The 22372-nt window shown below is 48.6% G+C and overlaps 9 protein-coding genes across 9 annotated transcripts; 7 read left to right on the top strand and 2 right to left on the bottom strand.

The window, feature by feature from the left end:
- Positions 1-306: 306 nt before the first annotated feature.
- Positions 307-1091, top strand: BJ212DRAFT_1258106 (NYN domain-containing protein; the record flags this gene model as incomplete). Its single annotated transcript, XM_041329911.1, has 3 exons — positions 307-346; positions 406-633; positions 685-1091. 3 exons carry the CDS (start codon positions 307-309, stop codon positions 1089-1091), a joined length of 675 nt encoding a protein of 224 aa, XP_041199618.1.
- Positions 1092-3838: 2747 nt separating this feature from the next.
- BJ212DRAFT_1491415 (S-adenosyl-L-methionine-dependent methyltransferase) lies at positions 3839-5483 on the top strand (the record flags this gene model as incomplete). Its single annotated transcript, XM_041341492.1, has 6 exons — positions 3839-3937; positions 4106-4221; positions 4281-4364; positions 4414-4627; positions 4681-4781; positions 4832-5483. 6 exons carry the CDS (start codon positions 3839-3841, stop codon positions 5190-5192), a joined length of 975 nt encoding a protein of 324 aa, XP_041199617.1. The 3' UTR covers positions 5193-5483.
- A 1998-nt stretch (positions 5484-7481) lies between these two features.
- Positions 7482-8054, top strand: BJ212DRAFT_1257484 (limkain-b1-type NYN domain-containing protein; the record flags this gene model as incomplete). Its single annotated transcript, XM_041329859.1, has 3 exons — positions 7482-7521; positions 7584-7808; positions 7867-8054. Coding segments are annotated over 3 exons (453 nt in total), but the record flags the coding sequence as incomplete, so codon positions are not given.
- Positions 8055-10049: 1995 nt separating this feature from the next.
- Positions 10050-11459, bottom strand: BJ212DRAFT_4202 (YebC-like protein). Its single transcript, XM_041343156.1, has 8 exons — positions 11208-11459; positions 11082-11153; positions 11002-11023; positions 10844-10950; positions 10717-10793; positions 10600-10665; positions 10380-10545; positions 10050-10331 (listed from the first exon to the last, which is right to left on the bottom strand). The coding sequence occupies exons 1-8, from the start codon at positions 11298-11300 to the stop codon at positions 10092-10094; spliced, it is 843 nt and encodes a 280-aa protein (XP_041199615.1). The 5' UTR covers positions 11301-11459; the 3' UTR covers positions 10050-10091.
- Positions 11460-11618: 159 nt separating this feature from the next.
- BJ212DRAFT_1473994 (sulfate transporter family-domain-containing protein) lies at positions 11619-14339 on the bottom strand (the record flags this gene model as incomplete). The annotated part of the gene is made up of 10 exons (XM_041339028.1): positions 11619-11960; positions 12018-12099; positions 12157-12958; positions 13010-13264; positions 13322-13473; positions 13524-13816; positions 13865-13927; positions 13978-14060; positions 14117-14171; positions 14226-14339. 10 exons carry the CDS (start codon positions 14337-14339, stop codon positions 11619-11621), a joined length of 2241 nt encoding a protein of 746 aa, XP_041199614.1.
- A 1523-nt stretch (positions 14340-15862) lies between these two features.
- BJ212DRAFT_1473993 (WD40-repeat-containing domain protein) lies at positions 15863-17061 on the top strand (the record flags this gene model as incomplete). The annotated part of the gene is made up of 5 exons (XM_041339027.1): positions 15863-16116; positions 16179-16445; positions 16500-16858; positions 16926-16931; positions 16988-17061. The coding sequence occupies 5 exons, from the start codon at positions 15863-15865 to the stop codon at positions 17059-17061; spliced, it is 960 nt and encodes a 319-aa protein (XP_041199613.1).
- Positions 17062-17565: 504 nt separating this feature from the next.
- Positions 17566-18988, top strand: BJ212DRAFT_1308106 (uncharacterized protein). Its single transcript, XM_041333883.1, is given in 8 exon segments — positions 17566-17616; positions 17681-18131; positions 18185-18310; positions 18365-18492; positions 18547-18696; positions 18749-18794; positions 18817-18859; positions 18871-18988. The coding sequence occupies 6 exon segments, from the start codon at positions 17600-17602 to the stop codon at positions 18780-18782; spliced, it is 906 nt and encodes a 301-aa protein (XP_041199612.1). The 5' UTR covers positions 17566-17599; the 3' UTR covers positions 18783-18794; positions 18817-18859; positions 18871-18988.
- Positions 18989-19003: 15 nt separating this feature from the next.
- BJ212DRAFT_1256463 (uncharacterized protein) lies at positions 19004-19887 on the top strand (the record flags this gene model as incomplete). The annotated part of the gene is made up of 4 exons (XM_041329790.1): positions 19004-19333; positions 19382-19426; positions 19527-19670; positions 19723-19887. 4 exons carry the CDS (start codon positions 19004-19006, stop codon positions 19885-19887), a joined length of 684 nt encoding a protein of 227 aa, XP_041199611.1.
- Positions 19888-20691: 804 nt separating this feature from the next.
- Positions 20692-21906, top strand: BJ212DRAFT_1565134 (uncharacterized protein; the record flags this gene model as incomplete). Its single annotated transcript, XM_041341947.1, has 7 exons — positions 20692-20734; positions 20769-21141; positions 21165-21210; positions 21274-21399; positions 21454-21581; positions 21635-21784; positions 21835-21906. The coding sequence occupies 7 exons, from the start codon at positions 20692-20694 to the stop codon at positions 21866-21868; spliced, it is 900 nt and encodes a 299-aa protein (XP_041199610.1). The 3' UTR covers positions 21869-21906.
- Between the last annotated feature and the right edge of the window lie 466 nt (positions 21907-22372).

Genomic DNA, 22372 nt, shown 5'->3' with positions numbered 1-22372 from the left:
CGCACTGCCTCCGCACTAGTCGGACTTTGTTTTTCTCCATTCCCAAGCCAGCGGCACAGCAGCACTCCCGAAGTGCGTGTAGAACAGAATTTCAAGTGGCATTTACAGCGTTGAGGTAACGTTTACTCCTTGTGATGACTGTGCAGTGTGCATTAACGGTGTGTGCAAAACACTAGGCTGTGCAGCGTTAAGTAACGCCCAAAAATGGAAGGTGGTCCACTTAACGGCATGTTGGGTTCAGTACAAATTAAGGACTCCTGAGCTCACGAGACGCCTCACTTATTCCCCCTCCCCAATGAGAGTTTCATGTCCAACCATAGAAAGGTCGCTATTTTCTGGGACTATGGTGAGTTTCTACGTAGCCGTCTCTGATAGCTTATGGGGTATATTATTATCCTCTCTCAGAAAATTGTAGCCCTCCCTTGAATTCGCAAGGACATGCCATTGTAAATGGCATTCGACGAATTGCCCATGTCTTTGGTTATGTAACGTCGTTCAAAGCATACTTTGACATGTCCTCGCAGTCCTCCCCCAAGTCTGTCGGGTTTCGCTCCGACCTTCAGTCCTCTGGGGTGTCCATAATTGACTGCCCCCACAACGGCAAGAAGGAAGTTGTGGACAAGATGATTCTCGGTGTGTATTTCGCAAGGTGCCCGTAGTGTGCACTATGAACTTCATTGCTAGTGGATATGATTGCATTTGCCGTCGATAATCCTTCACCTGCCACAATTATTCTGATAGCCGGTGACCGAGATTATGCCTATGCCGTATCAACCCTCCGCCTTCGACAGTATGATGTTGTTCTCATCGTACCTCCGGCGCCAAATATTCCCCAGAGCCTGGAGTCTCAGGCCTCTGTCGTAGTGGACTGGAATTTTGCTATTCTTGGAAAGCCTACAGAAACCGATACAGCACCGGTGCGGCAACCTTACCGCAACCTTGATGAAGATATCGTAGAGCGGCTATCACGCGAAATTCGCGATTCGAACGAAGATCCTGCTGTCACCCTCCTTTCCTCGAATCTTCCCACAACACCAGGCCATACGCGGCGTGTCAGTGCAGCAGAGCTTGCTGCAGCCGTCAGTATCTGAACAGAATTCAGACACAGCTTCGGGTAATGCTACTCAGCCTGCTTCGACGTGGACGCCGAAGAAGGTTGCTAGCACAATCCCTGAGACGCCTGTACGTCCTAGATTCGAGTCTGTGGCGTCGCGGGTTAGATCCGCAACGCAGTCGACGCACAATGTCCCAGACATCGAACAAGGTTCAGGCTGCCCTCTCAAAGAGCACAAAGCACTTTCACATGAAAGTCTCGCAGACGGTTTCGTTAGCTGCGCTAACGAGATTCAGGATGCGACTCAAGATCCTTTTGCCAGAACCCTTACTGGCCTAGAACACAATCAGAACATTTCGGAGTCTAGTTTACCACCCACCACAGACTCAAGTAACTTCCCACCATCTCCACCGCCCGCCGTCACGTTCAACGTTAATTTGAAGAGCGCTCCCCTCCCTTCTTCATCACACACCCGTACCATTTCGGGTGGCACCCCCATCTCATACGACAACACACCCCAGAACATTCTGCCTGCTGTGGTGCCCTTGTCACCTGCATCCTCACGAGGGCGGAATGATATCATTACTGCACCGAATTCAGCGAACATCGACCCTACCTCAGCCATGTTGGATAATCATACCGTTGCGTCGGACAAAGCGGCGCTCGAGGATGCCTTTGGAATCGATGGCGAAGACGGAGACGACGACGATAACAGTGCCGACGAATTTGATAGCTCGGTTGACAGTCCACTTTGGACTAAGGTCGACGTTACGAACTCTCCGTCTGATTCTGCCCCCACTCCTGCACATTCTGTAATTATCATGTCTCCGACGTCATCTTCAGCATCGTCTCCGTCGACGCCGTCTTCGCTGGCTTTGTCTGTCTCTGATTCCAACGTTAGCACGTCTAGCGTTGACATCGATCCACAACAAGCAACGTCTGTTATCAGTGATAACGAAGATAATCCTTCAGGGTGTCAAGCGCTTCCTATCGAGTCCGTGGAGGATAAGATTCGACGCAATACACCTTCGAAATTCCTCCCCCTGATCAATCGGCTTTTGCTGGCGAGGTCAAAAGGGGAACTGAAATCATCAAGGTCCATAATTGCCACTGACTTGATTCAGTGTGACAAGAATGTATACCTGCGTGCTGGAGTGACCAGGTTCGCGCATTACACTGCACTAGCAGAACAAGCTTGTCTTATCCAGCTTGGTGGGCGGGAGGGCGATGCATGGATGACACTGCATCCGGATTTGTTTAGGCAGGACATCGACTCGGATGCACCTCAGTCATCATCCATTTCATCGGCCGTCCATGACAACAGCTCTCCTACACCACAAGACAACATTCCTTATACTGAGACGCCAACTCCATCTTCATCAGCTATGCCACTACCGAACACCGCGTCGCCAGAGGCCGCCAAACCACCCACACTGAACCCAAACGCTGAACCTTTCATTGCAGCTGTGCCGATCCCGCTTTGCTTCCGGCCGCTCATTAACGCCCTGGCCAAATTTCATAGGGATGGGGTACCCAGACCCGTTCGTTCAGCAGTTGGCCAAGTGCTTGGATTCGCGGCATATTCTCAAGCTGGCACGTCCAGTCTGAAAGAATATCTAGCTCAAGCAGTGTACGCCGGTGTTGTGGAATGTGGAGGAAGTGGTGGTTCTGCGTGGGCGAGGCTTCACCCCGATGTGCTGAATGGAAAGCGTTCTTATTAGTTTGGTTTGTTGTTTACGTGCGTTACGATTCAAGTGTATTACCTGTTGTATGAGTGTATATCGGGAATCAAGCATTCCCTAGCAGAGAGCTATATTTCATTGACGATACACAAGCGAAGTCCTCGTCCTTCGACGAGATTTGAAACACCATCCTCGTGGTTCCTTACCCATTCAGCGGTGCCCATACATCTCTGACCAGTATTTCAGCGTTGGGATTCTGTCAGGAGAGCGTGTCAACTTAGTACAACTTGATGGGCTCAGTTATCGGGAAGAGAAAATAAGGCTCACCTCTATTCTGCAACAGCCATTCTAGTCATTGACCCATTCATCGAAATCAAAGGAATACTGAATCGACTCTGGTGCATTGAACAGGTAACAGGTCTGTGTCGAGAGCGATTGTGAGGTATCCTCGCTGATGGGACTTGATTCAGAACTTGACCTGATATTCCCAGTCCACGCAAGTTCAGTGATGCCATGCGGAAACCGTAAAGTCTCACAGGTGTTGTGCAAGTCGCTCGGGATGCGTAACAAACGCAGGATTCCTGAGGAGGTTTGAAGGATGGAAGGACCTGCGTTGTCTTCGAAGCGGGTACGACGTGGAATGGAGTAAAATGCACATATAACATGACCTAGCTACCAAGCAGCATAATAACTTGTACTTTTCGAGTACTGTCCTCAGAAAAGTCGTCAAGAAAACTTTCATTGCGACGCACCCGTAGCCAAAATTTTCAGCAGCTCCTTTGTGTGCTTCCCAACATCCATGTGAGCCTTCATTATAATCTGCCACACCGACTATTTTTTTATTTGATGCCATCGTGATCAATCAGTAGAATAATTCAATGAAGAGTAGGCTAGAGCACTTTAAAATTATCGATTGACTCTTTATGTAATGACTAAGCGCTCTAAGTTAACCAATTGGTACCTGACTGGCTACTAAGCGCTAAGCATCTTCAACATCTACCCCAGTTCTCCCCACCTATGCATACTCCATCCACATTCAGGGCGACCCATCAGAACTTCATAGAGCAACCGTAGCTTGACGGCTTACGTCCGCTGCTCTCGAATGGATGCTAAGACCCACTCGAGAAATCGTCTGATTTCGAAGTCGTCCTCTATTGACAAACACTCTTCGCAAGCGAATTGTCAAGATGGAATCGACAGGGTGCGATACCGATCAGGGTTATAATACATAATTATGTGGCCAACCAAGTTAGTAAATCGTGCAACTGTTTATTTACATAAAAGCGTTGATAACATGCAGCAGCTTCAAGTTGTTCGGACGAACAGAAATAACTTTTAGGATCCGACTCACTCGATATATCAAGCCCAGCCATTCGTTTTTGTGTCTTTCACGTCTGGTTTAAGGCTCACCCGCACCATGACGACAAGTATACATCCTAACGCACAGGCAGGCTTCGCGACTGGGACGAATGAATCATACGATCGGTAGGTGGACTATTTGCACGGTCCGTATTCGTTAATCCTATTGATTTGGATGCATCTAGGGTTCGCCCCTTGTATCCAGCTGATTGTGTTTCGTATATTCGCAGACAGGTACCCAAGAGCACAACGCCGCTGAAAATCGTCGAGTGAGTTAAATCATTACTTGTACAGTTTCTCTCCTCAATTGGCTTTCAGGATTGGGGCAGGAACGGGCATTTTCACCCGTGCCTTGTTGACTCACCCCGAATGGGCGACGAGCATTGGCACCCTGAGAGCTATTGAACCAAGCGACGGCATGCGTAATTTCTGGACGAAGTGCGTCCAAGATCATCGCTGTACTATTGTTAACGGGACATTTGATAACACCGGTGTGGAAGATGGGTGGGCAGACCTCATCATCATCGCACAGGCGAGTAGCTCTAGGCTAAATTAGGTGCAGATGCTCATCCCTCGGTCATATAGGCATTTCATTGGTGTCTCGACTATGAGAAGGCATTCACTGAATTCGCTCGTATCTTGAACAAGGACGGGGCGGCTGTATTTATATGGTACCTTGCAGATAGGTTCTCTACTGTAATTCTCTCATACACTCAAACTTCTGACAGCACTGCAGGGAGGCTGCAGGTTGGGTTACGCAGGTCCAGCACTGTATCGAGGCCCGTGGGAACGGCAGTCCCCGATTTCGCCTCGATGTTTTGAGGCAGGCGTTCTCTATCCCCGAGTATACGTCGTTATTTCATCCCCAGGAAGAGAAACAATGGGCTCATCATGGTGTTGCTACCGAGCAAATTGTCACGGATCGCGTCCTCAGTTGGAGTTACATTGCGATACTCCCTCCAGATGAGAAGGCTAAGGTAGCGGAGGACATCAAAGTTATTCTTGACCGAGGAGATGGTAAAATCTGGATCAACAAGGAGCAGGGCACGTATCAGGACCCGCATGTGGCTCGCGTAATGATATCAAGAAAAAAGTAGGACTGTTAAGTAGCCGTGCATGGGCTCGCGGATCTTTGGAGGATCACTGGCTTGGGGTGTTCTGAACCATGTACTCAACAGACCTGGATACAGAAGGAACACAGTTGTTCCTATCATACTTTCATACTATATCGGCTCTCTCAATGCATCGAATAGTGATGTTCGTATGTCTGCTCTCGATCTCCCTAGCTCTCCCAGCGATTGCCCGACCTTCTCTGTCTCGTGACCCCCAGTGATTCTGCGCCAATGATAGTCGACACACGAGCTGCCATGACCTGTTTGGTCGGTATGGAGGACGGCACAGATAAATGTATAGTGGAACGAATGATCTAGATACCGATGAAAGGTGGTCAGGTCACAAAGAGGTACTTGCGTTGGGCGAGCTGGGCATCTGAGGCCTCTTGAGGTGAGAGGATAGGACGTTGGCGGCTGGGTGCTCCAATATATGTATCAGCGCCCAAGATTCAGATGTGCAAATGACGATCAGAGTTGATCGCATACTATTCCTGCAGCTGGATCTTCTTGCTGGATAAATAGCCGCTGAACGAACTTCTAGATTATCAGCGAACCAATGACCACACGCCAACACGGATACTTGTCCAACCCAGGTATACGTGCCGCGTGTCTTGGTGCGGTAGCCCCGATTGGCGTGGGGTATTAGAAACTCGTTCATGATTTAAATGCCCTGTCGATGAGGTCTATCCTATCGTCTTCGTTTCAATTCAATAGTCATGCTATAGCTGCCTGGCCTGCCCGTTTCTGACAATGCGTAGCTCATCCTCAGTATTGCGACTTGTCTTGGGGTGGTAGGACTGATTGCTCAGGCTTCTTTTGTTAGATCAATGGGTAGCTTTCCTCTTCCACCTTCCCCTCCAAGTTGGAGACTTCTGGGACACTCGCTTCCTCCTCCCAAGTAAATATCATTTTTTATTTTTTATTTTTTTCGAATGTTGACCGTGTTCAATCATCGATCAGCGCATTTCCTACTGTGGCGGAATGGATTAAGGAGTACTGTCCTTCGATTACCGTCCGCGCAGGAACTGAGAAAGTTTGTCATTATCGGCCGTCACAAAGTCAGTCGCTTCACGCTAAGCTGTCATTCCCCGGCTTAACATTATATCGCAGGATGCAGTGGCCATCATGGAGAAGCAGGGTGGATCACTAGCTGATCGTCCTCGCATGAACGCTGGACAGACGCTTACCGGCGGACTGATTATCGGGTTTGCGTCCACTGGGAAGAGGTTCCGTCAGATGCACCAGTTTGTCTGCAAAAGAAACAGACCACATTTAAATTTGCAACTTGATCCAGACCTCCCTACGGGTTTGGTTGGCGGTAAGCACCGTCTTTCAGGCTATACTATCTTTCATTCTATCATGCCCTGGTCTACGTGTTGCGAACAGGTAAAGATATCCTTTCGTGCACTTGGTTTCTCAGCTCATTTCTATTGGTGTAGATCGGTGTCGATAGATTCGTTCCTTATTCTTTGGGCTCACTTTGGATTCTACGAGGCCGTTGGATGACATGGAGTTCCTGCATGCGGGGGTGCCCAATATCCCATGCCCTGTTGATTTCAAACCGGGGGTTCCAGACATGGAGCTCAGGCGCATGATGCAGAATTGTCCTGATTTCGAATGAAAAGCCTCGAAGACTTGGAAACACAGACCAATTCTTCGTTCCTCTGGGCCTTGCATTATGACGTTGACATCCAACGTCTTGAATTTCTCGTATGAATATCAACACCGCACAATTTTTTGGCCAGAACACTGGAGATTAGAACTGGACGCTGCCAACTGGCACATTCGCCCGGGTTGTACTCAATCCCTCACTAGACGCAGGACACGTCTGATCCCAACGTGTGAGAACCGCACGCGCTCACACGCCAGGTTTGATCACCACTAGTGACACTGCACTTGTGTATGAGTACACCCATTTTATTCCATGTTCTGTGGGTCACTGCGCTATTTTGTATTGAATAGATGGCTTGACGCCCATGGAAGATATCTAGTGAGCTTCCGTGCTGGTCGGACTTTGCTTTCGTCCAATTTCAAGTCAGCGACATAATAAAGATACTTAGAGATTTGTTTCCAGAACAGCATGTTCAATTTGCATTTGTTCCTTCTGATGTGTGCAAGCGCTGGGCATCGAGTGAACACTGCCCAGGAGCGCCCCAAAATAGCCTGAGAAGCGGTTTAACGGCACCTTCGACGCCTCGAGTTCGAATCGAGGGACTACGTACCCGTGCCAGCCTGAGTCCACGACTTATACCTCCCTTCGCCAATGCGAGTTTCATGTCAAACCATAGAAAGGTCGCTGTTTTCTGGGATTATGGTGAGCTTCTAAGCATACTACTCGCCTCTGATCATAGGTTTATGGGGTATATCATCCTTCAGAAAATTGCAGCCCTCCCTTGAATTCGCAAGGACACGCCATTGTGAATGGCATACGACGAATTGCGCATGTCTTCGGATATGTCACGTCGTTCAAAGCATACCTTGACATATCTTCACAGTCCGCCAAGTCTGTCGGGTTTCGCTCTGACCTTCAGTCCTCTGGGGTGTCCATGACTGATTGTCCCCACAACGGCAGGAAGGACGTCGTGGACAAAATGATCCTTGGTGTGTATTCCGTAACTAGCGTCTATACCATGCACTATGAACTTTCGTTTGCCATTAGTGGATATGCTTGCATTTGCCAACGACCATCCTTCGCCTGCCACCATCATCCTGATAGCTGGTGACCGAGATTATGCCTATGCCGTATCAACCCTCCGCCTTCGACAGTATGATGTCGTCCTCATCGTACCTCCGGCGCCAAATATTCCACAGAGCCTGGAGTCTCAGGCTTCTGTCGTGGTAGATTGGAATTTTGCTATTCTTGGAAAGCGCACAGAACCCAACACAGCACCGGTACGGCAACCTTATCGTAACCTCGAAGAGGATATCGTTGAGCGGCTGTCGCGAGAAGTCCAAGATTTGAATGAAGATCCTGTTGTCACCCTCATTTCCTCTTCCCTCCCCACTAGCACACCGTCTGCCCATATACAGCGTGACACTGTAGCAGAGCAGCAGCAACCACCGGTGATAGAAAGGAATACAGACTCAGGTCATGCTGCTCAGCCCGCATCGTCGTGCACGCCGAAGAAGGCTGCTAGCACAATCCCTGCGACACCCGCACTTCCTAGATTCGGGTCTGCAGTGTCACGAGCTAGATTCGTGACAAAGTCGACACAGACTGTCCCGGACATCGACCGAAGCTTAGGCTACTCTCTCAAAGCGAACGATGCACTTTCAGTTTCAGATGAAAGTTTCACAGATGATTTCGTTAGCATAGCTGATGAAATTCAGGATGCGAGTCATGATCCCTTTGCCACAGCCCCCAGCTCGAGCTCGGGATCGGAACGCAACCAGAACATTGCAGAGCCTGACTTAACCCCTACCACGGGGTTGAGAAACGCTCCACTATCCCCATTTCCTGCCATCCCTTATAAATTGGATCCGCAGGACGCTCCTCTTGGCTCTCCGTTCCAGACCCGTATTATCTCAGGAGGCACCCCCGTCTCGTACGGCAACACACCCCAGAATTCTGTGCCTGCTGCGGTGCCCTTGTCACAATCAATGGACATCGACCCTACCTCAGCCATGTTGGATAATCGTATCGTTATGTCGGATGACGCGGCAGTCAAGGATGCCCTTGGATATAGTAACAAAGACGGAGACCATGACGGCAGCGTGGACGAGGTTGCAAATATCTCGATCAGCAGTCCACTTTCAACTAAGGTCGATGATTCATCGCACGCACAAGTTGTGAATTCTGCCGAATCGTACCACATTGCAGACGATACTTACATTGTAAACTCTACTCTCGTCAATGATTCTCCCCCCACCCCTGAACCTTCTGTGGTTCCCATATCTCCGACGTCATCGTCGGCACCGTCTCCATCGACACCATCGACACCATCTTCATTGGCACCATCTTCGTTGACACCTTCGTCTTCGATCGCCTCTGATTCCAACGTTACTATGGCTAACGTTGAGATTGGATTACAACAAGCAACGTCTGTTATCACTGATAACAAAGACAAATTCTCGGTGTCTCCTATTGACCCCGAGTCCATTGAGGATAAGATTCGACGCCTTACACCCCAAAAATTCCTTCCGCTGGTCAATCAGCTTCTGCTGGCGAGGTCAAAAGGAATCCTGAAACCATCAAGGTCCGACATTGCTAATGACTTAGTTCGGGTTGATAAGGATGTATACAAGCGCGCGCGCGCAACGAAATTCGCAGACTATGCTTTGCTAGCGAAAGAAGCTTCTATAATCGAGTGTGGTGGGGGGACGACTCGAAGCAATTCATGGATAACGCTACATTCAAGGTTCAGACAGGAATTTGAAGCACCAAAGTCCTCAACCCCTTCAACTGACCATAGTAACAACCCCCCTACACCACAGAATAATATTTCTTGTCCTGAAACTTCATCCACGGCTTCTACGTCACCGTCATGCACCGCACCGCAGGAGACCACTAAGCTAGCCCCATTGAACCCCAGCCCTCCACCAGTTGTGCCGATCCCGTCTTGCTTCGAGCCACTCATCACTTGCCTATCTAAAATTCACAAGAATGGACTGGCGAAGCCCTTTCCTTCAACAGTCGGCCTAGTGATTGGGCCCGAGATATATTCTAAAGCTGGGGCGTCCAATTTGACAGAATATTTTAGTCAAGCAGTGGATGCTGGTGTTGTGCAATGCGGAGGAGATAGTGGTCATGCGTGGGTGAGCCTCCATCCTGATGTGCTGAGTGGCAAGCGCTCTTGCTAGTTTGGTCTGTGCTGTCTCCGGGCGTTATGGAGTTTTATCTTCAATTTGTAATTATCCGTCTGTTGTATGAGTATGTATTATAGATCAAGCGTTTCCAAGCAGAGAGCTGTATTCCAGGGAAGTCGACACACGGGTGACATCCTCATCCTCTTCTAAAGCTTCGACGAGATTTGAGACACTGTCTTTTTCATCGTCGGTGCTTCCTTGCTCTTCCAGCGGGGCCCATCTAACCTCCCTGACGAGTATTTCAGCATTGGCATCCTGCTGGATGTACTGACGAAGTCCGTCTTCTAACTTGAACAACTCGTCGGGAGAGCATGCCAGCTAGGACTCGGTGGGTTCAGTTCTTGGAAACAAAATTTGAAGGCGTACCTCTATTCCGCGACTACCACCGGAGTCATCTTCCCATTCATCGAAATCAAAGGCACACTGGGTCGACTCTGCTGCGTTGAACAGGTCTTCTATATCGTTTGAGTCGAGAGCAATTTTGAGGTATCCTCGCTGACGGAACATGAACTTGACTGGAGCCTGTCGAGCACTGTAATGGTATTGAAGAAAGATGATAATGAAAAAGAAGAGAGGCTGGACGGACCCGTGACGGTTGAGGATTTCCCTCACATTATTGATGGTGCGGTTGATATTATTGGTCCTACATTCTCTTCCCGCCAGTTCGGCTACAACGCCATCAAGAGTTTTGGTAGGGGCTTACATGATGATGCCCACGGAGCCGTGCATCATGGCTTCATAAGAGACAGCTTGGCCATTATCGTTCTTACTTTTGGACGCCTGTAGGACTCGGTGAGGCGCAACAGCGGATGGTGAGCTTGTGTACGTGCCTTGAGCAATGCATTCTCAATGTTCTCCTTCGGAACACCGGCGTCTTTTGCGCGTCGGACAGCAGTGGCTAGCATAGAGTTTTCTTCAAGGATCGGTGACCCGCCATCTAAACGCGGGGTATAAACGACTGGAGAAGACGTGCACGAAACATACATACTCCTGGCAGCGGCAAGAATGTCCTATTAGCAAACGTGTGTAGCGCGTTCACTAGGAAGACATGCAAAGGAGGAGGCTCACGTTGGCGGCTTTACCGTACAAAATAGATTTCTTCGCGTCTTCTGCACCTTTTCGTTGCTTTATTTTTGACCACTAGACGCGTTTAGTATGAGTTCCTGAATACCAAGAGTTGAGACTAGATCCTACTTTATTATGACCTGAGAGCGGTGCTGAGCTCTTGGAAAACGATCGTGCATATGATGCGCGCGGCCAGGCAGTCGGTAGCCTTGAACGGAGCATCCAGCAAATCCAGCAAATTGTAGTGTACGCCAGTTCAGTTGAACTACTAGTGATCACGTGGAGTACTTTGAAGGAACTGCCTAATACATTGCTGTCCCTGAGTATAATTGGAAATAATTCTTCAACATCGCCAACTTGTCGCAGTTTAGGTCACTTGCTCTGAAATGAAGGTTATGAACCGTTATCGGCATGACAGAGTATCTAGATTACAAGGTCTTAACATATACATAGGTGTCCTTGTGACTGTACATAATGATATTGTAAGTAAGTAGTACCCTTTCGCAGTTGTCCGATCTTAGACCGTTCAACTTAAACCAATCAGATATATTTCGCCGGTGGAGTTTCAGCTCTCTCGGCCGGTTTCTCTACACCAGCCTCCGCGGCACGGACAGCACTAGTGAGATCGAAATGGAAGAAGGGGGTTTCAATGGGGACAATGGGCACTGTCCCCAAGGTTGGAGGAAGAGACTCGCTGTGGGCCTCGATATCTTCGAAGCCTGAGCTGGGTATATCACCCCACGATTTCTCGCGGCGACTGCCACCGTAGGGTACAACAGGTGCGATTTCGTTAGAGTGCTCGACCGCTGGGGTGCCGATGCCGAAACCTGCAGCTACGAGAGCACGCCGGATCCAGGGTGACAGGATGGTAGCAAAATGAAACTGTAGTGTTGCATTGCATTAGCTAGGCAGCGTGGTGAGACAAACACCATGACTGACTTCTATCGGACGGTTTGCCCATTTCTGGACCTCGTTTCGCGTGTCTACGAGAGCTTGGACAGCCGTGGTGTCGATATGAGATCTAGAATAAAAATGAGTGAATTGATTCGTAAAAGGAGACCGAGGTTATATGTCTTACACTCCAGAGAAGTCTAGTACAATGGCATGAAGAGCAGGTCTTTCATTGTTGGCTGCCTCCGCAGCTTGAGAGTTGCCACGAGTGGGTCCAGGATCGTTCCAGGGGCGATCGGCCAACTGTATCGTGCTGAAGTCAATCCCGCGTCTCATGTTCTCCTTCACGTAATCGACAATGGCGGAGTTGATAATAGAGCAATTGGGGTATAGGTAGCTTTCTTCGAAGCGGTAAATGACCACACCCGGAGTGGGAGGATCAACTTTGACATATTGATTCGTTACGCCATCCTTGCGCAACGGGACGAAGACTTCTCGTGATTCCGTTGAGTTATGTGTAAGGGTAACCTTCCCAATGAAATATCCTCTGGGGTGTGCCATGCGAATCAGAAGTAATGCGAACGATGCCGCGATGGAAGTGTAGATGCCGTCCTCGATAGACGAAAAAACGGTAACCAGGACTGCAGCCAACCAAATGATAAACTCAAGGGGGGAAACGCGCCAGTAAGTGTATACTTGGGAAGGTGACGCGACAAGACCAGCGACCGCGTGGATAATGACTGCTGAAAGCCCAGCGTTAGGGATCCAGTAAAAGGCTGCGGTAAGGCCATAGAGGGCAACGACGACAACCATTGCAGTGAAAATACCAGCCAAAGGAGTCCGCACGCCCGACTGCGACTTCAAGGCAGAACGGGAGAATGATCCTGTAGCGGGGTACGCATGGAATAAAGTGCCGAGCGTGTTCGTGACGCCGATGGCAATGAGCTCTTGGTTGGGGTTGATTTTATACCCGTTGACCCGTCCAAATGCTGCAAGTAGTATGTCAAAAGGGCACGACGGTCAGATAATCAGTGGCTTACATTTGGCAATGGCGATGTGCTCAAGGAGGAGAATTATGGTGGCCACAGGAAATTGTGGCGCGAGGGCCTTGACGAGCTCGCTGTCGATAACAGGGGAGCCCACGTCTTGAAACCCTGCAGGAACAGTTTGCAAGATTGCAATCGGATATTTACCAGAATGGGTTTTACGGTGTCGGCAATACAGCCAAGCAGCTATGGTCAACACTATTACCACAAAAGCATTTCTTGTAACTGAGACGAAAAACAAAAGTCGGGCTAGACAAGATACCATAAGAGTCTCGTCATAGCAAAACTACACAGATCACAGCTTACCTCGCCTTGGGTACCGCTTGGATAATTGTTTACAAGTGATGCTAATTGCATAGAGCGCAAAAAGGCCTGTGAGACCCCACGCAGCATTTAGATTCGTACTGGGAAGTCCCTTGAGGGTATTGATGATAACTTCGTACGTGGCAGCTCGAGTGCTATGAAGTATATCACAAAAATGCGTTTCGCTCGAAATGACACCGCTTACTTGAACCCAGTGATACCCATAAGGCTAGGAACCTGACCTGCAACTATGTTTATCGCAGATCCAGTCATATACCCGCTGACTGCCGGTGCGGGTATGAGCTCGACAAGCCAACCGAGGCGCAAGAGGCCAATCCCGAGTACGATAAATCCACAAACAAAGGCCACTGTAGTGGCTATCTGTGGGGCATCCCATTTACCAGGGTACCTCGAATCCACATAAATGATGATTTGAGCTATGGTTTGCGACATAACTGCCACTGGTCCGATAGAGACATCTTTCGAAGTCGCAAAGAACTATAAGCAAATTTAGCGGCGCGATTATCCAAAGTAGTGTGCACGTACGCAATATACAAGAACACCAACAAAAGATGAATACAGACCGTACTGTGGAGGAAGCGTCGCAAGCTACGAAGGCTTGTCAATAAACGAGAATGAGATTTAAGATAGAATATTACTTGTGCATATGACATTCCCTGTGGCACTAGCACCATTCCTACGGTAAGGCCAGCAACAAGGTCGCCAGTAAGCCATCCAAAATCTGAAAACGTGTACAATTAGTCTGAGCTTGTCACAAGGAAGAATGAAATGTCTCACTGTACCGCGAGATCCATCCAAGGATTGGAAAAAGACTGGTTAAGTAATTCACCGCCTGGAATAACACAATTCGAATCGAACACTGAATAAAAGTATATGGATTTCGTACCTCATGCCTTGGATCTTTCACGAGGCCCTTCAAATAGGTCTCGGTGGAGATTGTGGTCACTGTCTGCTCGGGATTTCCGACAATTCTATTGCCAACACGTTTAAGTGAAGGCATGGTCGAACTATTAGGAAAGCAGGGATCAAGCACAGTAGCTCAAATGGGAATGAGAGGTACTCCCGCGTAGCTGGGCGCTCGGCGCTCAGTGCGGAAAAATGCAGCAGATTCTGCGGCTTTGTTTAAGGCAGCACTGGTTGACAAGTGATTACGTCCGCACGTAGCACGGCTGTACGGTCTGTGATGATGGCTGCTACGCAAGCAAACCGGGATAATTTGATGACAGAAGTTTTGGAATATCTGATTTTTATAGATGCGGCAGTTAATCCGTCGGGGCACCAGCATACGTTCTTTTTCTGAAGGATATCACTTGGCTTCGATGTCGACTGAGCACGCCATTGATGGTTGAATTGACGATAGTTAGTACTTCAAACAGATCAGTACGGGATTAGGTACCGTGACAGTGCGCTGAGTTGAAATTTATCATCTATTCTCAGTTCAAGCATGATTCACAACAGCTTCCGGGCAAGATATGATACAACGTTAACGTTTCACGTTTGGGTATTTACTGAGCATACAACGTTCTTCTGCCTCCACGTTCTGGTTCGCAATGGATATCATGTGTATGACAATATTATGAGGGATTGTCACGTTTTGATCGTAAATATGGTGCTATTGAATATAGTATATAGCGTGATCCAGGGGCCCCTCCCTGCATGTCTGTAAATAATAGAACGCAGGTGCCTCCCGGAGCGAGCCATGTTCAGATTTGGCGTGGCATGGGCACTGATTCCGCAGCCACGGCATGGAGTCGGCGCGAACCGTGTCTGTCAGTCTTGTTTCAAATTGGCAAATGGAGTCACCAGCGACACGACCAAGTGCACAAGAGTCATATGGCGGCTGCATGGGTAGCTACCTTTAGGGCTTGGCTTGAAGTTCGTCGTTCGAAATTCAAATACCCTTCAGGGTACAATTCCGTTAGAGTCGTTCCCGGAACAGCGTGAGAGTCTCTTGAGTGTAGAGACAGGCGACAATCATTCACACCATGTGGAGAGAGCCTTTCCTGGAAAAAACACAAGTAATTATGTAAATTGTTGACGGAGTGTACCTGTATCTGCCAGTCAAATTCCTGGCAGTCAAGCAAGTTCGCGTTCGTCGATACAAGGCAAGGGGTGACAACATTGCTATGCCAGCCTGTGTTATCATCCACCAGGACAACGGTCCTCTCAGGGTCTTGCTTGACAAGTTGTCATTGACAGAGGCTTCACAATAACGGGGACCACATACAGGCTAATTGACAGGGTGTACGACGTACGCCCTAGCTGATATTGATATTAATTCGGATCAATTCGAGGGAGATGTGCGCTAACCTGAACGATTTGAGAAAGCCTGGCCTTATTATTTCAACTAGAAAGCTACACAGCAGTTAAAACCTATAAGAGTACCTCTGCCGTAAATAGTCACGTGTAACGTGCTGTTTTGCGCTGTCCACTGTGTTGCACTTGCGCCGCTGTCAAGACCAGAGCGCAGTGCGCCTGTATCACGAACAGATATCACGAACCTGTCAGTAACGATATCGATTTATGTCTATTCACCCAAAGCCTGTGCCTCTCGTGGCACCTGGACATACCCGCCCAGTAACTCACCTTTCTTTTTCACCGCTGCAAGACGATGGCACCTATCTTCTCGTGTCCAGCTGCAAAGATGGCAATCCGATGCTTAGAGAATGGACCGGAGACTGGGTAGGCACATTTTTAGGTCACAAGGGTGCAGTATGGAGCACAAAGCTCTCTCCGGATGCTTCGCGAGCGGCATCGGGAAGTGCTGACTTCACTGCGTGAGTCTGCCACCCTAATTGCCACCTTGGTTCCTTCCTTGCTAATCATAATTAAAACCAAGAAAAATCTGGGACACATATTCAGGAGATGTGTTGCACTCATTTCCTCACAATCATATTGTTCGAACTGTGGCAATCTCTCCGACGTGTTCTCACCTTCTTACTGGTGGCCAAGAGAAGAAGGTCAGAATATTTGACCTTGCACGGCCAGACGTGGAGGCGGACTTCCTTGGCGATGTTGGCCTACCATCCCATGATGGAACTGTGAAGAGCGTAGTTTGGGTTGGAGAACATACCGGTGTATCGGCTGGCGAAGATGGTATCATCAAGTTTGTTGTAATAACTCGCCATAGCCGAATGCCACTGACGATAATGTTGTACAGATGGTGGGACCTGCGCACACGAAAACTTACAACAACTATGACATTCCCTAATCCTATAACCTCGATGGAACTATCGCCGCAAACCAAGCGTCTGGTCGTGACATCGGGAAAAACTGTCGCATTTATACCTGCTTTACCTAGTGGTACTCCAACACATAGTCTCAACCTAGCGTACTCGCCATCATCCGCATCCGTCCACCCTATCCTTCAAGACCGCTTTGTCACAGGCAATCTTGGTGATGAGTGGGTCAGGGTCCATGGAATGGATGGGGAGGAGAGGGAGATCTTGAAGGGCCATCACGGACCCGTCCACTGCGTCGAGTTTAGCCCTGACGGTGAAGTATATGCAAGCGGCAGCGGTGCGTTTTCCTCCTCCTAACTGCGGGCATTCTTATCTGATAAGGCCTCAATTACATCACTTTTCAGAGGACGGTAAGGCTCGTTCGAACAAAATGGCCCGGACAATATTGACAAGTATAACGTCACAGGTACGATTCGGCTCTGGCAAACAACACCCGGGAAGGCATACGGCTTGTGGCAAGGTAATGCTAATGCTGGTTAGGAGAGAGCGGGAAGGAGACACCGCACACCATCTAACATCTTTAGGTCATACATTGTTGATTAGTTTGTGGAAATGTTCGTTGATCGAGCAAGGGTATATATCATGTAATGTCAGGAAGTTTACAATTCAATCATATCATACTGTTTTCAATCTGCATGACCATCTTCATTCTAGTGGTCTTGTAATCCGTTTCCAATCATACTTCCATTTGAGTACATACCGGGAGTGCCCATCGCAAGAAGAAAGGTAGTTACAATCTCGTCGGGCCCGCTGAAGCTCGCACATTCCCAAAAATAGTACGTCTCATGCTCATGTATGTATGCATCGCGTCTTACTTGGACAGCCTTTGCCATGACTCTCTCTATTAATATATATATTATGATTGACACCGTGACTCTTGTGCGACAACCGGAGGCCTTGTATTTTATATCATGTGATATATGAAGATTGGGCTAACAAATCTGAATTTAGACATCAGATGCACAAAATCAAGGGTATGCCGTGTAGCGCTATTACTCGCCTATAATACGCGCAAGGGATGGCTCATCTGATCCTGTATCCACGATAAGTGCTGATAAGTGACAGCTAACATGCTCACACCCATCGCCAGTCGCACCAGCCTAGCAATCTTGCGGCGCTCACAGATATCATCTATCCACAAGAATGGAGTCAGCTTAGCCTCCTTGCACTCTACGCCCGCAATCCAAAGAGACGGCTTGGGAGATTTTGCGTTAACAGACCGGGTTGCGATTGTCACCGAAGGCAACCGTGGTCTTGGACTCGAGGCCGCATTGGCGTTCTCTATGGCTGGTTCACGTGCAGTATACTGTTTAGATCTCCCGGAAAAGCCGGGTGAAGATTGGAACGCTGCTCGCCAGAGCATAGCAAAACTTGGGGGTGCAGGAAGACTCGAATATGTGACTACTGACGTTCGCGATCAGAAAAGGCTGCTCAAAACAGTAGAAGAAATTGCAACAAAGGAGGGGAGGATGGATGTTTGCGTTACAGCAGCAGGAATTTCTGGAGCCGCGCGGCCTTGCTTGGAGTATACAGAAGAAGACCTCGAAGAGGTGTGTCGATCTTCTGTATCTTATCGCAAGAACATAGCATAACTCCATGAGAGGTTTATGCTGTAAATCTCAAAGGAGTGTTCTTCGCTGCTCAAGCTGCTGCAAAGCAAATGGATCGGTTCCAGATACCGGGAAGCATTATCCTCCTGGCCTCCATCGCTGGCAGTGTTGCTCTGAAGGTAACTATAGTTCAGCTCTTCTAGTTTAGTACATGCACTTGACTACACTCATAGCACACGCCAGTACTTCCCTACAATACTAGCAAGGCCGCAGTGATACAGATGGCCCGCGTCATGGCATGTGAACTTGCACAAAAGAACATTAGGGTGAACTCGCTATCACCAGGTTTTATTGAGACACCGTTCGTTCCGTGTTGTGTTGAACTTCCAAAATCCTCTGACGCATAAGTTTGCAGTATGACGACAGCAATAATTTCTGCGCGACCAGAATTCCAAGCTATATGGTCAGAGCAAAGCTTCATGAATAGACTTGGCAAGCCTCGCGAACTGCGTGGAATTATGACGTGGCTGGCATCCGATGCATCGAGCTTTTGCACGGGAAGCAAGTGCGTAGAATCTTTGGTTCGAGACGTAAACATTGACGTGAATGTTTCTCAGCATTGTTGTCGACGGTGGATATACGGCATGGTAGAGCTGATTTGAGTTCTCATTTGATTTCCACTTGTGTATTTGTACACCAACAGAGTTTGCGCGGAGTCGTCTAAACTATGCACTGCCACTGTTATCTTATCTTATCTTGTAGGTTTCTCCATATTGGTTTAGGTGTGGAGTTGATCCACGTTCACTTGAACCTTGAGCGCTTGAGCTTGTGCTTGAACGTTTGAACCTGTAGACTCGTACGAAGCTTCATAAATGACCACCTCACAGGACACACCCTCCGTACACGATGTTTCACTCAAAAGCAGTGATTCAGCATCACCCACGATGATATACCACCGCCCAACATTGCAGATACCTCTTCCAATTCCAGACATCATCTACTCCGCTGCTGGGGGTGCCCACTACTCTGGAGCGCCTGTATCTGAGAATGACGATCAAGTTATTACGTCTCCTGGAAAGCCCAGCCCACCCATGGACGACACGATTCGGGATCGCATCATGGCTGATCTGAAGGAGCTCTATTGTTGTCGGCCGTCAGAAGAGATTTTTGAAAGAACTTGGAGGCCCGATGCAGTTTTTGAGGTCAGTTTCATACCATTATTCAGCTCCGCGATTCCCTCATTCTGGTAGGATCCTTTGGTTAAATGCGAGGGCTATGGGCAATATGCTCCCCAGGTGCGACTCTTTTGGTCATGATAGACTGCTCAGGCTTATTTGACTCGATCACGCAGTGGTTTGCCATGGCGAGTAATCGTATTCTCAACTGAAATGTCAGAGTCTCATAGGACTTCTTCAGCCAAGGATTGTTTCAAAATCAGAGACGATCTCGAGTCGGGTCATGTCGTTCACGCGCTTACCGAAACGTCTTATCTACTCGCAAACGCAAGAGTATACTTTCCGGTACATAGGAACCAAGAAGGTATGTAGTGCTGACTAACTTCTAAGAACGTTCTTCGCTCACTTCTTATTAGCGAATTGGGTCTATCATTGTCGTAGATTTGGATGATGACGACAAGATAATACGTATGACAGACCAGTGGGACGGGGAGGCGTTGTCGTCTTGGTTCGGTGTCAATCTCCTCAGACGCGCAAATGCTCTTGTCATGCCATGGTTCGTTGGCGTACCAAAAACTTGACGCCAACGCACAGAAGACATTTGGACGTCAAATTTGATGTTATATCGTAACTTGCTAGTGAGGCTAAGTACTTGTTTCTCGATGCCTATGCTCTCTTTTGCCTTCGTCACCGAAGTTAATCTATTGATACTTGTGTAACCCTTGTACTTGTTATCTAGGTGTCTCTCTCTCATTCGTCACTTAAGTTAATCCATTGATGCTTTCGCAGCCCTTTGTTATTGTATCATGATGTGCTGAAGTGCGTATCATTCATAATCTAGATTCACTGCAGTCGCACTGACCATACTTCATAGGTCTCACTAGTATTATGTCGCTCCACATACACGAACAAGCTCCGTCCTTTCTAGTTATAGTACTGCACGCAGAGACTTCTCTTTTATGTAGCACGCTAGCTTGTACGCCTCGGGATCCAATGTCATATGATATCAGATGTAGGAGGCAATGCCATCAATGATGGCCGTCCCTAATCCCCTCTCGCAATCTAGAACCTTAGCCTTACTATCAGATCGGGCCGATAACGCGGGTATTCTGATTCTCATGTGTCTTTATCTGCTATGGGAAGACTACTTCGATCTGCAAATTAACACTTCATGCTTATGTGGTCACTGAGAAATTCAGAATGCAGTGCTAATTTCGTTATTGATATGCCGCATCTTGCCTTGACTATGGTCAGGTGAGCTCACAGAAGGGCCTTACGGGGATGGAGATCCGTGCAGTATAAAGATTCCTCATACGTGATCGTTGCTGGGACAATCTTGTCGCAATCATCTATCCTCCAAGCCATGTCCAGGTAAGCCGTGTCGAATGTTTATTTCGATCTATCTATCTAGGAATGTTGTGGCTATTAGTATGCTGAATTTCCCATAGTCCCAAATTCCCAGCTCAATCTGCATCTCCTCTCGGTAAACTCGGTATCGAGGCTGCCCTTGAGGCTGCTGCAGACCCATCTATCGCACCAAAACCCAAGATCTTCGATGAGTTCGCGCTAACCGATCGTGTTGGGCTTGTCTCTGGCGGAAATAGGGGCCTTGGCCTGGAGATGGCTCTTGCATGTTGCGAAGCTGGTGCACGTGTCGTGTACTGCTTTGATCTTCCAGAAAAGCCATCGGATGAATGGATCGCAAGTAGAGATTACGTCGTGAAGCTAGGGAATAACTCGCGGCTGGAGTATCTCAGCGCGAACGTCACTGATCAGCAGGCGCTTTGGAAGAGGGCGGAGGAGATTGGTGATAAGGAGGAAGAATGGACTTTTGCGTCGCTGCGGCTGGTATTCTCAGGTCACACACAGACTGCCTGGAATACCCGGCACAGGATTACAGAGAGGTGGGTGGTTGTTGATGGATTGCTTGCCACCGATAATTTTTTGAAATTAATCCCGATTTGAAGGTCCTGGATGTCAACACCAATGGCGTCCTCTTCACTGCGCAGGCTGCTGGCAGGCAAATGTCGCGCTTCGGACGCGGTGGCAGCATCATTCTTATCGCGTCAATGTCAGGCAGTATCACTAACAGAGTGCGCATCTCCCAAAAACTGGCATGGCCATGTTTGTATACTGACCCTGTATAGGGCCACGCCTGGGTATCGTACAACAGCTCCAAAGCAGCTGTCCTGCAGATGGCTCGTAGCATGGCTTGCGAGCTTGGCGAAAAGAAGATTCGCGTCAACTCGCTGTCTCCAGGACATATCTACACCAGGTTTGTCTCGCGATGAGTTACACTGCAATACTAAATCATGATGGTTGTGATAGTATGACTGCGGCATATTTGGACAAACAACCGCACCTCTTCGATGTGTGGTCTGGCATGAACCCTCTGGGTCGGCTCGGACGTCCCGACGAGTTGCGCGGTGTAGTGACGTGGCTGGCATCTGATGCATCGACATTCTGCACGGGTAGCGAGTACGTTGTATTTCCTTACCTGGAAGTAAAGTTAACTGTAAAATTCGCAGTATTATCGTCAGCGGAGGTCACCACTCCTGGTAATGGAACACTCAGGGAAGAAGGACTTGCTTGTAGGGGAAGGCTTATTGTATCTGTGAAGAAACCAGGCTTGACAGGCGGGCGGCGGCGGCCCGATCAGAGAATTGGTGAGAAGAAGATATCGTCACATATCGTAACATATAGGAAAGGATTTCGTTACGTTGAAATATATAACCATGTAAAAGCGCCGTAATCAGTATAATTGCCAGCGAGAACTGAGTGAGCCTTGCACAGGATCATAGTAAGAAAGCACCCCTTCCATACGTGTAATTCGGGCACCAAAGGGATTGCTGGGGTGCATACTAAGCTGTAGGCTGATTTTCAACAAGCAAATTAGCAACCTCGAGCGTGGGTGGGTTGGAAACCTCTGCGAGCCGCGGCGTTGGGATCCATTCTACACGACAGCGAGCACGTTATCTCCGCAGCTGACCGCAAAATTGCTCTACCGTCAGTACTTGATGACCGCCACTTGTGGCGAAGTAGATAGAGGCAATTGACTGTGCCGGT

The sequence above is a fragment of the Suillus subaureus genome (genome assembly GCF_016647635.1).
Source record: "Suillus subaureus strain MN1 chromosome Unknown BJ212scaffold_1, whole genome shotgun sequence".
NCBI classification, from domain to species: domain Eukaryota; kingdom Fungi; phylum Basidiomycota; class Agaricomycetes; order Boletales; family Suillaceae; genus Suillus; species Suillus subaureus.
Note: the sequence above shows the minus strand (reverse complement) of the source record. Positions and strands in the feature narration are given on the sequence as shown.